This window comes from Conger conger, chromosome 14 (genome assembly GCF_963514075.1).
Source record: "Conger conger chromosome 14, fConCon1.1, whole genome shotgun sequence".
NCBI classification, from domain to species: domain Eukaryota; kingdom Metazoa; phylum Chordata; class Actinopteri; order Anguilliformes; family Congridae; genus Conger; species Conger conger.
This window is the reverse complement of record NC_083773.1, coordinates 37,585,961-37,601,593: the sequence shown is the minus strand read 5'-3', so window position 1 is coordinate 37,601,593 and position 15,633 is coordinate 37,585,961. Positions and strand designations below refer to the sequence as shown.

The window sequence follows — 15,633 nt, the reverse complement described above, 5'->3', positions numbered from 1 at the left end:
CCGTTTCTGTTTCTGTCTATCTCTCTCTGTCTGTCTGTCTCTCTCTCTCACTGTCTGTGTCTGTGTCCGTTTCCGTTTCTGTTTCTGTCTATCTCTCTCTGTCTCTCTCACTCTCTCTCTCTCACTGTCTGTGTCTGTGTCCGTTTCTGTTTCTGTCTATCTCTCTCTGTCTGTCTGTCTGTTTCTCTCTCTCTCTCACTGTCTGTGTCTGTGTCCGTTTCTGTTTCTGTCTATCTCTCTCTGTCTCTCTCTCTCTCTCTCTCACTGTCTGTGTCTGTGTCCGTTTCTGTTTCTGTCTATCTCTCTCTGTCTGTCTGTCTGTCTGTCTGTCTGTCTGTCTCTCTCTCTCTCTCTCTCTCTCTCTCTCTCACTGTCTGCGTCTGTGTCCGTTTCTGTTTCTGTTTCTGTCTATCTCTCTCTGTCTCTCTCACTCTCTCTCTCTCACACTCACAGACAGACAGACAAACACACACAGACAGACAGATACACACACAGAAACACAGACAGACACACACACACACACAGAAACACACACACACACACACACACACACACAGACATACACACAGAGACACAGACACACAGACCGACACAGACAGACACAAACGCAGACAGACATACACACACTTACACAAACACACACACACACACACACACACACACACACACACACACATATATACACAGATGCAGACAGACACACACATAGACACAAATTCAGACAGGCACACACCTAAATATTTACATTAATCTTCTTCAGTGTTTTAATGTTTGGGAGGAGAGGAAACTGCACCCAGACAGAGTGTTTAAGAAGGGAAAGGCACACAGAGAGCCTACTGCTCTGTGGAATTTGACATGTCCAGATCTTTTTCTCAGATATCAAACCGCGTCAGCGTCTCGTGTGGGAAAATCATGCTCATCAACCAAGAGAGCAACTTTATTTTATCCCCGCCATCAGAACACAGTCAAAACACAGCTCGGCGATTGCATGCAGAGATTAGCAGAATTACAGCATCATTCAAACAAATTCAGCCCTGCTCCTCTCTCAGATCCACCGCGCAAAGCTGTGTCTGAACAATAAATCCATCGGCAAACACATTCGTTCTACTCGTTCTTGCCAAAAGAGGAATCTTACGAGACAAAACACACACACACAAAATGACAATTCCCTTTTCCCTTGCTTTCTGGCTAGAAAACAACTGAGATTACATTATATAACACTATACACTACACTACACATTATATTACAAAATAACACACTACACCCTATACCCTATACCCTATAACAGTGTACTCATGACAACACTATAGTTCATTAATTTCAGTTAAATCACTGAAGGACCTGTTTTTAGTTCATGATGATAAGGCCACCCTTCCAAAAGTTCAATGAACATTCAATAACAAATACATTATTGATTAATCATTTTCATGGAATGAAACAAAAGATTTCGGTTCAGAAAACCACTTTTAGTCCACGACAGGAAACATTATGCTGCGACACCATAATCACTATTTATTATCTTTTCATTAATATTAGGTCGTATCATTTCTAACCACAATCTATCGAAATACTTGTGAAACTAGAAAATGCAAATATTCAGAATTAATAGAGGAATGAAAAAATCAAAGCAGTTGTTTGACCTTGCGTTTAAAACTGCACCCCCAGTACAATATACATAACATAATATGACGTCTAGACAGACATATTTCTTAACGTTAATAATCATTGACAAACCCGAAACGCTAGGAAAAGTTATTCACATTTAATCATCCGTTGAGTCACACAAGTGAATAATAAATGTACAACGGACAAGTCGGATTGGGGCAACATGGGGTTAAGAAATTATGAAACGTAGCCTACCATTTCAAACTTTTAAATCTCCCCCCACCCAATAAATAAATCCTTACATAAGTCAATTAAATAAATAAATAAAATGAAGTGCTGGTTCTGAAGTTTGTTCAATATTCTGAAACTGCCTGACACAGATTAGAAGCAAAACTACTAAATGTATGTGTTAATTCTGCGTCTAAAGTCTAGCCTATTAAAAGTCTGGAGCCAAACTGAATGGATAGCCTACGTAATTGTCTGTATGACATATCTTTATTTCGTGTATAGGAGATATCTTAATGTACTGTATGAAATCTTAATATTATGAGATATTTAAACATTCGGTATAGCCTCGTACCGGAGTCATCTTTGTTATGACGACACTTAAGTAATACTCAGTGCCAAGACCACATTCGTTATCCTACGACATGTTCCAGTTCACAAATACTGTTTAGAAACTAATAAAAGTAGCCACCGAGCTATGTATAATAGTTCACTAACGCAAAAGAAAACAATTGTTAAATGTGTTAATCGACAGACCGTTTCCCAAAACCTAGCCCGCTAGCTTGAGGCAGAAACTAGGCAGACTTGTTAGCTGGAAAATATAAGGCGCAGTGGAAATCGAAGTCAAGTTTGCTGGCAAGCAGTCAGGGGGAAAGTATGAGTTGGCTACCCTTGATGATAGAAACAAAAAAGTACTTACTGATCTCCATACTCTGGAATGAAGTGGAGCGTTTGCAGTTACATGTACAGGATACATTGGTCTGGATGGCCGCTGTACCGTTTATTAGACCCATGAAGTTTAACATTTAAATGTGGAAATCTACGAGGAAACGGCTCAACGATCGGTTCAGCTGCCCCTTCTCTTTTTTCTCGCTGAGGTTGCAATCTAATAAAAAAATGCAGGGCTGTTTTTCCTTCCTTCGGCACGGTTCTGTGGGTGGTAGTCAGGGGTCTGTAACGGGTCTCAGTTGCCTTCGTCCCCCCCAGCCCGGGACGTCTGCCGGCCCTCTTTGCTCCAGTATCCCCGCTGTTTATTAACAGACAGCTTGTGCTACTTTGTATCCGTCTGTCTGACGGGCTTCTGCGCCCGCCTCATTCAAGTCCAAGTGGGCTCGGATCCCGTGGGGGCGGTGCTTCCAGGCAGACAGGATTACGTCAGTGCCAGACTTGGGCTGTCGAGAGTGACAGGCTACCTGGCCAATCACAGCGAAATTCCCAGCCGGCAGCAGTTTTTGTCAAGGTTTACAAAATGACCAAGGAGCTACCTGCTTGGATTCGCTCAATTTTGTTTCAAAGTAAGTATCTATCTATCTATCTATCTATCTATCTATCTATCTATCTATCTGTCTGTCTGTCTGTCTGTCTGTCTGTCTGTCTGTCTGCTTTGCTGATCTTGTGCATGCAAAGGATTGGTTCATTTGACAGTTGCCATTTTAGACTGGGCATCAGGGAAAGTGTTAACTCAATGTCCACAGTATTTTTATAAATATACAGATTATTTCATGCAACATCACAAACATTTAACTGGTCCCTGATCAATCTTTCACAGTGCCTCATGGTCACCACCCCTTACCCGATTAGAAAGAATTATAAGCAACGTGTTTGTTATAAGTTTTTTATCTGGCAAAGCAATACTACATGAAAAGTGGTAGGAAAAGGCAAGCATTGCTAGGCTGAATGGCCTGTTCTCGCCATTATGTCATGCTATGTAAATATAATTTCCTAGTAATTTGTATATCCAACATCACACATCCGTACAGTATGGCACTTTATTTAAACTACATACACAAAAGTCTCAGGCACATGTATCTGTAAAGTAAAGATGCTTTCAAAAATAAGGAAATAAAAAGTTTGTACATTTTGAAAATGTACTATAAAGAGCAGTGCACCATTAATAACTAAATCAATTCAATGTTTGTTGTGACCACGCTTCAGCCTTTACCTTGGCACAGTTCTTTGCGTGGTCTATAAAAACAACAAACAAAAAACAAAAACAATTAAGACCAAGTATATGAAATAAATATAGGGTGCCTAATACCTTTGCACAGTACACACACACACACACTCACACACACACACACACACACAGGCACATACATGCCATTCCACTCGCACAAGGACCAGTTGTGTACTGTACCTATGGCTATTATGCATCGATGTATCTCGTTGTTAGGCGTTGTTGGGTGCTCTCAGGCAGTGGTCCTGTACCAGCCAAGAGCTGAGTGGAGTTATGATGATTAGCCTTAGACTGTAATGGCACTTATGTATAGATATTGTTACTTGGATTGGTATTGTTGTTTTTATTGGCTGTTGTATTGTTGTATTCTAGCTGCCAACTGTGGTATGCTAGTTTGAAAGTTGATTGTATAATTCAAGGGATCTGATTTTCTGTATGTTTACACTAGGACTCGGAACTGTACTGTCCTCTCAGGTCCTCTTTGCACTCGTTCTTGTGTTTGATTTGCACTTTGTTGTACGTCGCTCTGGATAAGAGCGTCTGCTAAATGCCATGTAATGTAATGTAATGTAATGATGGCTGGCGCTTATATTGATGCTGTTATCATTGATTGAGTTGTCTATCAAGTAGATCAAGCAGCTCCACGGAAAAAAAAGTGCTTTCCATATGCCGATTTTATAACTTTTTTTTTTACATACAGTGTTAAATCAGCACTTTGATATATATAATACATTTTACAGCCGCACTGAATTGTTACATTTTGTGTTAATATCAACGTAAAATCACCTGCTCGCAGAACTACTTACTTCGTCAAGTTGAGGTGAATTTGTTTAATAAACGAATAAAGGAGAAGATGGTCCTGTCCGTGACAAGACAAACGTGATCACACGCAGTCCACTACACGAAACTGCGGCAAGCCTAAGCAAAGTTTAAATGTTTTAGCTGTTAACATGTCGGTAACACCTAAGTTTGACAGCTGCAGTCAAAACCGTTTTGACAGACCAATCTAGTCAAGTGTTTTGAATCCTTGAGGCAAAAACAATTTCACATATTCTGTCTAATCACGTCTAGATTTCAGCCTGTAATGAGAATCCCCACGTCCCCTGTTATCACAACGTAATCCAATTAAACCACAGAAATATCAGAGAAGCAATTACACTTCAAATCATGCGTGGTCAAACTGGTAATGTAGTTATGAAACGTGAACGATAGTATGATTAGGCTGCTGCCCCCTAATGGACAATTGTAGAAATGCAGGACAGCACGCGAATTTGAAGGTTTATTGGCAAATACTGTACTAGGATCTACTTTTTGATTCTGTGTTGCGTACAACACCCCACCTTTAACAACACGTAATTGAAAAATGATCATATCTACAAAGTAAAGTAAACATTCCTTAAAGCATCTTCCAGTTGTCCTGTTTTGTCCATCGGTCCATCATCTAAGCAAAAATATAATAATAAGTCAGAATTTCTGGTATGAAATGGATAGGAACATAGCACACTGCATATGAATGTCTATATAGTGGTTGTGAAGTAATTCTGTATGAACCTTCGTAGTATATAGTCCCATAATACAGTATGTTGTTAGTTTGAATAAGCTTTTTTTTCACAATTGTTATTGTCAGCATATGTATATTAAATATAAAACTAAATAATTTATAATAAAAAGAAAAATCGTATATATATGCACATTATACTCCCACAAACACTCATATTTCTCTGTTTTAAAGCGAAGCATGTATGGTTTAATTGCATTGTTGGAACAAACTTTGAAAGTGCTCCATGTTCCCAATGCAGAGTTTGTGCTCAGGCGATAAAACAGAATAACCATACATTTAATTTTCATAGCTATATTAATCACACAGAGATGATCTCAAAGTGAAGTGCTTCACATAAAGCAACAATAAAACAATCAAAGCACAAAACAGGGCAATAATATTAAATCGCAGGACAACAGCAAAACAATGCATTAATATACACTGAGTGATCAATTTATTAGGTAGACCTGTACTCCAGCTTGTTAATGCAAATATTTAATCAGCCAATCATGTGGCAGCAATTAAATGCATAAAAGCATGTAAATGTGGTCAAGAGGTTCAGCTGTTTCTCAGACTAAATGCCAGAATGGGGAAGAAATGTGATCTATGTGACTTAGACCATGGATGGCCATGGTTGTTAGTGCCAGCCAGGATAGTTTGAGTATCTCAGAACAGTCTCACTTCTGCAAGCAGAAATGTGTTGTGATTGACAGAGGTTAGAGGAGAAGGGCCAGACTGGTTGAAGCTGACAGGAAGGTGACAGTAACGCAAATAACCACACATTACAACAGTGGTATGCAAAAGAGCATCCCTGAACACACAATGTGTCAAACCTAGGTAGGCTACAGCAGCAGAAGAATGAATAAGTCTTTAAAAAAAGTGAGTACCGAATAAAGTACCTAATAAAGTGCTCACTGGGTGGATAAACACAGGGTGACAGTAATATGTATCATTCAGTCAATAACCTAGCACAGGCACACTGATAAAAATGGGTTTTAAGCCCGGCTTTGAATACCGGGAATGGCTGTGCGTGGTGCAATGGAGCAAAAAGCTCAATCGGCCACAGTACGGAGCCAAGCTCTGGGCACCGCTAAAAGGCCACGGCTGTTGAAGCTCAGTGAGCAGGGGGATTCCAGTAGTTCAGAGAGGTTGGAGGGGCTATCGCCATGCAATGACTTAACAACCAGCAGCAATATCTTGAATCCAATTTTGAAGCTGACTGGGAAGCCAGGACACAAGTGATATGCTGAAATGTCCTGGTTCTGGTGATAAGTCTGGCTGCACTGGACAACCTGGAGCCCCTGGACATAATTTTGGGTCTGTATGAAGCATTGCTTCCCTGTTTGAGGTTACATGGAATACTGACCACACCTCTAGGAAGTCATGTCCTCTTGCCTTACACTACTCCAGATAATCTGCTCAATGTATACATTTTCTACACATTTGTGCAGCCAGTGTGTATGGGTAATGCGTTATTAAAAGGATTCCTATAGTAATTCAATTTCTGACTCAACCACTGAATCGCAGCAATGCAGGACAAAATCTTTTTTTTTTTTTTTCTTTCAGCTGGGCATTCTTCAGTTACCTTTTCCAGCTTTTTAAAAAGCCTGTTTCTGTTGTAATGTCCAGACAACCAAGGGGTAAGGTGTAAGGATCTCATCTGGTTCATCCATTGAGCACAATGCAGCATTTCAGGCTCAGCCTTTGCGTGAGTATGTGAACTATGCGGCCAATCAGACGTTTTCTGTGGAACTCACAGAACTTAAGCCAGAAGGAACGTATTTCTGGGACACTTGTTACTGCCATTGCATCAAACAAGGCAAAAACATGTGTCTCAATATAAAGTAGGGTCTCCATATTAGTGCTGTTTTCGGGTTCCCTGTTTTGTCAAATCAAATTAAACTGTACATATTCTTCAGGTACCTTTCAGACTGAATCTCTCTTTAGGGAGGTTTGGGAGGTTTATAGCCTTAGAGGGTGGAGGATGGATGCAGTAAATGTACAAGAGAAGTCATAAAATGAGAAATGCAGGTCAGAGGCAGAAAAGCTGAAAAAAAAACCATTTTGAATAAGGTCGCTGTAAACACTCTGGGTTTCTTGTGCATGTGTTATTTCCTTTCAGCTCAGCCAGACAGTCTGATTGGCAAACAAGTCAGACACCTGACTAGGAACTCAGTACAGTAAATACACAGTGTCCCAACAAGCAACTCTGATGATGCTGGTGTCTGCTGTGTACTGGAGCACTGGTCTCAGAACATGTGCATGTGTGCTTCCACTTAGATGGCTCTGGATGAAACTTTTATTTATTTATTTATTTATTTTTGCTGATCATAGTGACCTTTTGGTTCGGGTGATGTTTAGTGTTGGGGTTTGGGTTGAGGGTGGAAAGATTGCAAAACAACTGACTAAGGGAAGTTGGGTCCTCAAACTTTCCTCCATGCCCAGCATTTAGAAATATTCCTTCTAGAATGTCTCTTTTTAGAACTTGATATTCCTCAATATACCAATTTATATAATTAATTATTTCATCTTAATCTCTCAGTAAAGTTTTTCTTCATTATTTCAGGAACTCATATGAAATACTTGGGGTGAAAAACAACAAGGGAGGGAGGGAGAAGGATGTGTCCAGCTGTTTTGTCTGTCAGTCTGTCCGTCACCGCCTGACTGTTTACAGTTATCAGTAATCAGGAAGAGCCTCCAGCCGTACATTGCAAAACATGACTGCGGTCAGACAGGGGCGGAGCTTCAAGAGATTACAATAAGCCCCTTTTTTGTGTCGAGTTTAAAACTCGCCTCTCCAAATTGTGTCTGGCAAAGTAGCTTGTGTTTACGAATATGGAAGCAATTCTCTACACGTTCATTTCCTCATGAAAGAACCGTGTTTTAAAGAGACACAGACACTGTGTCTCCCGCTGCTATTCAGTACCTTCCTGTGCAAGCTCATCTCATCTTTATCCTTGTGCACTGGTAGCTCTCTGACCATACCTGTTCATCACACCGGCATAAACCGCAAGCATCCTATACTCTGTCCCTCTGCGCCAGCTGTGTTCTTCACTTCTCTCCCACGTGTTTACATTCATGTGAAATTACACGTGTCCTCGGACGGCTGTTTTCCCCGTCTATTTCCCGTGCTGGAAGGCTCTCCCTCTCTGAGGCCTCCACCATCAGACCCCTCCAACTTATCCAGAATGCAGCAGCTCGTCTGGTCTTCAACCTTCCCAAATACTCACACGTCACCCCCCTGCTTACTTCCCTCCACTGGCTGCCTGTCATGGCTCCCATCAAATTCAAAACATTGGTTAAGGGGTCTTCCCCAGCTTACCTACAAAAAATCATCAGACCCTACACCCCTGCCAGACCTCTTCGTTCAGCCTCTACAGGCCGCTTGGCACCTCCCCCTCTCCGAACTTCCACCTCACGCTCACGACTACTGTTTGTTCTGGCTCCACGGTGGTGGAACGAACTCCCCGTTGAGGTCAGAACTGTAGAATTTCTTCCCACCTTCAAGCGCATACTGAAGATGCTTGAAACTTCAATCAGCGCCTCTCCCCGTCCCTCCCTACCTCTCTGTGAACCTTAATTGTTGTCTTTCTGTGATTAACTTTTTTGTGTATCAGTATTTTTAGTTTGGCTAGGTAAGCAGTGTTTGGCTAGTTAAGGGGTTTGGTCATAGTTTTGCTTTGTTTGTTTGTTTGTTTGTTTGTTTAAAAAAAGAACGCTCTGGATAAGAGCCAAATGCCATTAATGTAATGTAAAAAAAATTTAGGATGAAGGCACCGCGCCTCATGCGCTCTCTGAACTGAAAATAGCAGGGTGTACGCAATCTCTGAAACGCGGGATCATGTAGCTGTGTATAAACAGCGGGGCATAGTCCCATGTCTAGACATTTAAACACCTCCCAGAACATGCCCGCTCCTACCTGCGGTGCAATTTGCAGCGGTGAATGCGCAGGGCGAGCTGTAATTGTGAAACACGGCCCAGTCAGCCGCCCAAGAATATCCCAAATATTATCTCCATTTGTAAGTGGAACACTCACCTAAATTACACTGAGGAAGAGGGCTCAGGCGTAGAATGTGTGTGTGTGTGTGTGTGGTTAGGCACGTGGGTGTGTGTGTGTGTGTGTGTGTGTGTGTGTGGTTAGGTACGTGGGTGTGTGTGGTTAGGCACGTGGGTGTGTGTGTGTATGTGTCTGTGTATGTGTGTGTGTGAGTATGTGTGTGTGTGTGTGGTTAGGCACGTGGGTGTGTTTGCATGTGCTCAGACACTGGCAATGTGTGTGTGTGTGTGTGTGTGTGTGTGCATGTGAAGAGACCTCAGACACTGGCTGTGTGTGTGTGTGTATGTGTGTGTGTGTGTGTGTGAGTATGAGTGTGTGAGTATGAGTATGTGTGTGTGTGTGTGTGTGTGTGTGTGTGTGTGTGTGTGTGTGTGTGTGTGTGTGTGTGTGTGTGTGTGTGTGTGTGAAGAGGGCTCAGACACTGGCTGTGTGTGTGTGTGCATGTGCTTGTGTGTGCGCACATGTGTGTGGGCGCATTTGTGTGCTTCCAAAAAGAGTGACTTAAGCCACCAAAAAGAACCATAAGGTTTTCAAAAACTCATTTTGTAAGCAATTTCTAATACATTCAGACCAAACAAACATATTTTGGCAGTGAGATTTGTTGAAGGCTTTGTCATCAGTGCTTGTGAATAACAAGACAGCTCCATACTGAACATAGAGTCAGATAATTCCATCTTTTCAAAGCAATTCACAAGTTCTTTCGATATAGAATCAATCATTTAATTAATGAGAATGATTCAGAAAGTACACATCAAACTAAAAATGTGTACTTACTGAAATCCTAGAAAAGTCAACCAGGATTTCAAGTTGTTAATCAGTGAATGCTAGTGAGAACTAGGCATGCAATATATACACTCACTGAGCACTTTATTAGGTATTTATTATATATATATATATATATATTTTTTTTTTTAAATTTATTTATTCTTTTTTTTACTTAGGCCATTAGAACACAGTAATTAGACCAAACTACAGAACGGGTTGGATAAGCTATAATTCACAAAGAATCAGTTGTACAGTAGCAGCCATGAACATTATTTCCAGCACATATGGAAAATAGACTAAAAAATTAGGACAGCACAGTACAGTACCAAGATAAATACAAATGCAAATGCAATAGAAATACCAATAAAACTGCAACTGAAACTACAATCTATCGAATAGATTTCTCAATGAGTGTAAGTTCAAATGAGATATACGTACCTCAACACAATACATATATCAGCATGAGTGCAACATATCCCAGTGCAAAAGTATTCTTTTTAAAGAGATCTGTGAGAGAGAGGAGTAACTGAGTTAAACATCAGGAGACATCAGGACGGCTTAGATACATGTACTAGCCATGTCTTCATTCATTCCTTCAGGAAATACTGCCTGGTGTTGTCATATTGTTTCACTGTGGATAAGTTTGTTGTTCCTGTTTCTGCCTGTTACAAAGTATACAAGTTAAGGTTTGTGATTGACAACTGTTGATTTATGTGTGTGTGTGTGTGTGTGTGTGTGTGTGTGTGAGAGAGAGAGAGAGAGAGAGAGAGAGAGAGAGAGAAAGTGAAAGTGTGTGTGTGTGTGTGTCTGCCTGTATGTGTAAATTTGTCTGGGTGTCCTGCTGTAAAATCCAGCTATGACCAGAAATGACCAGTTACCAGCTGTTTCAAAACATAGCTTGAGTTTGTTAAACCATGTTGAGCGTGGCCCTGGTCTGAACTGGTCAACCAGCTACCAGCTCTTTCAAAAGCAAGCTTGAGCTGCTTTTTTCCAGCAGGGTGTGTATGTGCGTATGTGTGTATGTGTGTGCTTAGAGATTTGAGGTTGTAGGAGGCTGTTACTAATATAATTCTATATTTAAAACATGACAAAACAGCAGAGACAGAATCAATGTTTCACGCTGATGCTCTGTAGGCTGGAGCTGATTCTTCTGCCATGGTGGCTTATCATCTAAGCTAATGCAAGTACCGAGTCAGAATCAGTTTTGTGATGGTAAGTGATTCTCAAATACACTCTAATGCAAAACCCTAGAAACGGAAAACTACTCCATGTTAGATGAATGGTTAAAATAATGGCCGCAGGGGAATCCAATTACACAAATGTTCAGCGCCACTACAGGATTTCATTCAATCTTATTTATTGATGAAAGGCCTGGAGGCCCTGCATTACCTGGCACAGATCTCTTAGAGACATCTGCTGTGCTCATTGATGACTCAGGATTAGAGTTTGCGGTTATATTGCTGTTGTTAACAGCCCTGCATAGCCCAGTTAAACTGGTACTTCCTGCTACCATCGGACATGGATGCCCTCAACCATAAATTGAGTCCATTCTCTGAGCTCCAACAATGTTAGTGCTGTTAGTGAAACGATATACAAACTCTTGGTTCTTCCCCTCATGAAGCTGCATCTGAAAAGTGTAAGCTATGTGAGCTAAAGCAGTGTTTGCATTATCATTAGCATAGAGAGCAGGTTATTCTACTAGGGATGTTAACAGTTTATCAGTTCATTGATTAACTGTCAATTGTTCATAAGAACATTGATTGATTAATGTTATTCATTAAGTGGTTAAGTTTTGATAAACCATTTCAAGGACTAACCTAACATTGGTGATTTGATTTTAGATTAGAGAGACGTTTCTCCATCATTAGACTCCCCCCCCACCCAAAAAAAAAATAAAAAAAAATAAATGCACTTATGATGACAACTATGTTTAGAACAGCATTTCATGTGTATTTTGCTAGTTTCTGGATGTGATGCTTTGACTTATGGTCGAACCTATGCACTTGTAAGTCGCTTTGGATTAAAAGCGTCTGCCAAATGACTAAAATGTAAATGTAAAATGTAATGTAATGTAATGTAGACTCAAATCCGGTCTACTGGAGAAGAGTTGATGAGTCATAGTTCCTTAACTGGCAGCGTTAGCATGATGCTATGTGTCCGTTCCTGAACATCAGCTATCTGAGTGCATATTCTCAGGTCCCCAATGGTGGAACGACCTCCTCATTCCTATAAGAACTGGTCAGTCACTGCCCATTTTCCACTGCAGTCTGAAGACTCATCTCTTCCCATCTCTGCGGGAGTAGCTTGATCCACTTCCTTTTTTTTTAACTTGTCTGATTTTTGTAAGCACCTTGTTGTACTTTGTAGTCTAATCTACACTCACTGAGCACTTTATTAGGTACACCTAATTATTCATGCCATGATCTAATCAGCCAGTGCAGTACATGAAATCATGCAGATATGGGTCAGGAGCTTCAGTTAATGTTCACATCATCCATCAGAATGGGGAAAAAATTTGATCTCAATGATTTTGACCATGGCATGATTGTTGGTGCCAGGCAAGCTGGTTTGAGTATTTTTGTAACTGCTGATCTCCTGGGATTTTCATGCACAACAGTCTTTGGAGTTTACTCAGAATGCAAAAAACAAAAAACCACCAGTGAGCAGCAGTTCCATGCATTACAACAGTGGTATGCAGAAGAGCATCATTAATTGGTAGACCTATTTTGAGTCATTGTTTTTATTGGCTGTATAGTAGATTTTAAGCTTATCAGTTCATCCTTATTAATCAATTGGATGATGGTTTGGATGATTGATTGAAAGATTCACACAAAATTGACATCCTTATATTCTACACAAGGTGGCACGGATGGTGCAGTGGGTAGCACTGCCGCTTCACAGCAAGGAGGTCCTGGGTTCGAATCCTCGTTGGCCGGGGCCTCTCTGTGTGGAGTTTGCATGTTCTCCCTGTGTTTGCGTGGGTTTCCTCCGGGTACTCCGGTTTCCTCCCACAGTTCAAAGACATGCAGGTTAGGCTGATTGGAGAGTCTAAATTGCCAATAGGTATGAGTGTGTGAGTGAATGGTGTGTGTGCCCTGCGATGGACTTGCGACCTGTCCAGGGTGTATTCCTGCCTTTCGCCCAATGTATGCTGGGACCCTGTTCAGGATAAGCGGGTTAGGATAATTAATTAATTAATTAATTAATATTCTACACACAGCCTTATGCAGTGTTCAATAGCATTAGCATAGCAAGCAGGCTATTCTACACATAGCCAAATGCAGTGTTCTTTATCATTAGCATAGAGAACAGGATATTCTATACACAGCCTAATGCAGTGTTCTTTATCATTAGCATAGAGAACAGGATATTCTATACACAGCCTAATGCAGTGATAGCATTAGTATTAGCATAGAGATCATGGTTTTCTACACTCAGCCTAATGCAGTGATAATTGACATTAGCATAGAGAGTTGGCTATTCTGCACACATCCTAATGGACTGTTAGCATTAGCATAGATAACAGGCTATTCTGCACACGGCCTAATGCAGTGTTAGCATTAGCATTAGTGTAGAGAGCTGGTTGTTCTGTACCCAGCCTACAGTGTTCATTAGCATTAGCGTATTCTACACGCAACCATATTTGATGTAACATGGTGTGGAAAGCCCGGGTGCTCACTCTTCTGTCCAGATGTTAAGTCTTATGAATGAATCAATCCAATTTCATTGAGGATTTGCAAAGGGATTTGCTCCAGTCCTTATTTGATCAGACAGATTAACATTAAGCTTACTTAAATGCTACCAAAAATGCAGAATCTGAAGATTCTAAGCGCATAGAACATAATTTTGTGAATAATATTGCCTGCAACTTCACCATTGGATTTAATTTAATTTTCCTTGACAGAAAATGGGTTCTAAAAATATTTCTACTTCCTTCCATTGAAATTGAATTATAATGAAGTAAACACCAGAGCATTAAAAAGTCAAATTATAATAAACTGCTCACAATCAGGTGTCCAAGTTAAGTTTGTTTGCTTGAAATGTAATAAAAGCTTTTGGAGCATCATCAAATGTGTTTCACTTATCAAATGATATTTTCATTTATTTATGGATGGGGAGATATTAATTACTTCCCAGCTATATTCATAGCTGACCATTAGTAAATGATTTCAATAAGTTGCTCTATGGTGATGTCATTACCCCACTGTTTTTATCATCTGAGGACCTGTATGGAAGCATACTGTAGCAATGACACTATTACCACTGAGTAAGGTGCAGGTTATGGACACTCACTGAGCACCTACTTATTAATGCGATTATCTAATTAGCCAATCGGGTAGTAGCAGGGTAATGCATACAGTCATGCAGTTACGGGTCATGAGCTTCAGTTAATGTTCACATCAACCATCACAATGGGGAAAACAATGTATCGAAGTGATTTCGACCGTGGCATGATTGTTGGTGTCAGACAGGCTGGTTTGGGCTGGTTATTTCTGTAACTTCTGATCATCTGGGGTTTTCACACACAACAGTCTCTAGAGCTTGCAGAGAATGGTGCAAAATCGCAGGAACGCAAATAACCACACATTACAACAGTGGTATACCGAAGAGCATGTCAGAATGCACAACGCATCAAACATCTAAGTGGATAGGCTACAGCAGCAGAAGACCAATAAGTCTAAAAAATAAGTATTTAATAAAGTGCTTACTGAGTGTATATTTAAGTACATAAGAAATGTAATGCATGTGTTTGAAAGTTTGTCCTGAAACCTTATTCATATATGATACAATCTGTGTTGATTTTAGCCTGGATGAAATGAGCTACTTTTATTTTTTTTATTCAACACAAGTTCAGTGATCTCCCAAAATAGAGATACCAATCTGTGATGAACGAATGTGAGTCACACATTGATTTGTAAATCAGATTGAAGGACAAATGTTGATTCTTATCCAGACCTCAGTGTAGGCTGATGCAAGAGGAGTATATTTTTACTGTTTTTTTAAATGCTACCTTTTCATAACTGAGTTATTTTTCTGTGCATTTGATTACTCTTATATATAATATATATAACCTAGCATATCTCATAATATACTGGAATTCCCTTGTTAATGATGAACCTCAGGTTGTATGATATGTGTATTTATATGCTTGGGGTGTAAATTAGTGATCAAATTTTGCAGAAAAGTATATTCTCAAAAAAGAGCTATTTATTAGAATGGCGTGTTAATGGCCTGTATGCTTTGATTCAGCGGGCAGTTATGAGAGGCCAGCAGCTTTGGTCGACAGTGCGAGGTCTTGGGTTGAGTCTGTCACAGAGACATCATGTGATTTAGTGTGATAGTTTGTTATCACAGGAGGAGAAGCTGTGGGATATGGGAATAGGCTTTCCCCTTCAGCGATAGCACAAATTCTGGGGAGCGCGTCGGTGATCGCTCTCTAATCAGACCCGTCTGGGTTTAATCAGACGCGGCCTGTTTCATAC

At 40.4% G+C, this 15,633-nt stretch overlaps 2 protein-coding genes across 4 annotated transcripts in view; one reads left to right on the top strand and one right to left on the bottom strand.

The window, feature by feature from the left end:
• The window catches only part of pmepa1 (prostate transmembrane protein, androgen induced 1), a 32,369-nt gene extending 29,455 nt beyond the window's left edge, over positions 1-2,914 (bottom strand). For all 3 annotated transcript variants that reach the window (XM_061220877.1, XM_061220878.1, XM_061220879.1), the window contains exon 1: positions 2,532-2,914. In XM_061220877.1, the coding sequence (XP_061076861.1) occupies positions 2,532-2,637 (106 nt within the window). In that variant the 5' untranslated portion in view covers positions 2,638-2,914. The remainder of the gene's footprint in view (positions 1-2,531) is intronic.
• Positions 2,915-3,005: 91 nt separating this feature from the next.
• Positions 3,006-15,633, top strand: part of LOC133110685 (ciliary microtubule inner protein 1-like) — a 38,889-nt gene continuing 26,261 nt past the window's right edge. Inside the window, exon 1 of the mRNA XM_061220943.1 lies at positions 3,006-3,126. The gene's annotated coding sequence lies outside the window, so the exon portion shown is untranslated. The remainder of the gene's footprint in view (positions 3,127-15,633) is intronic.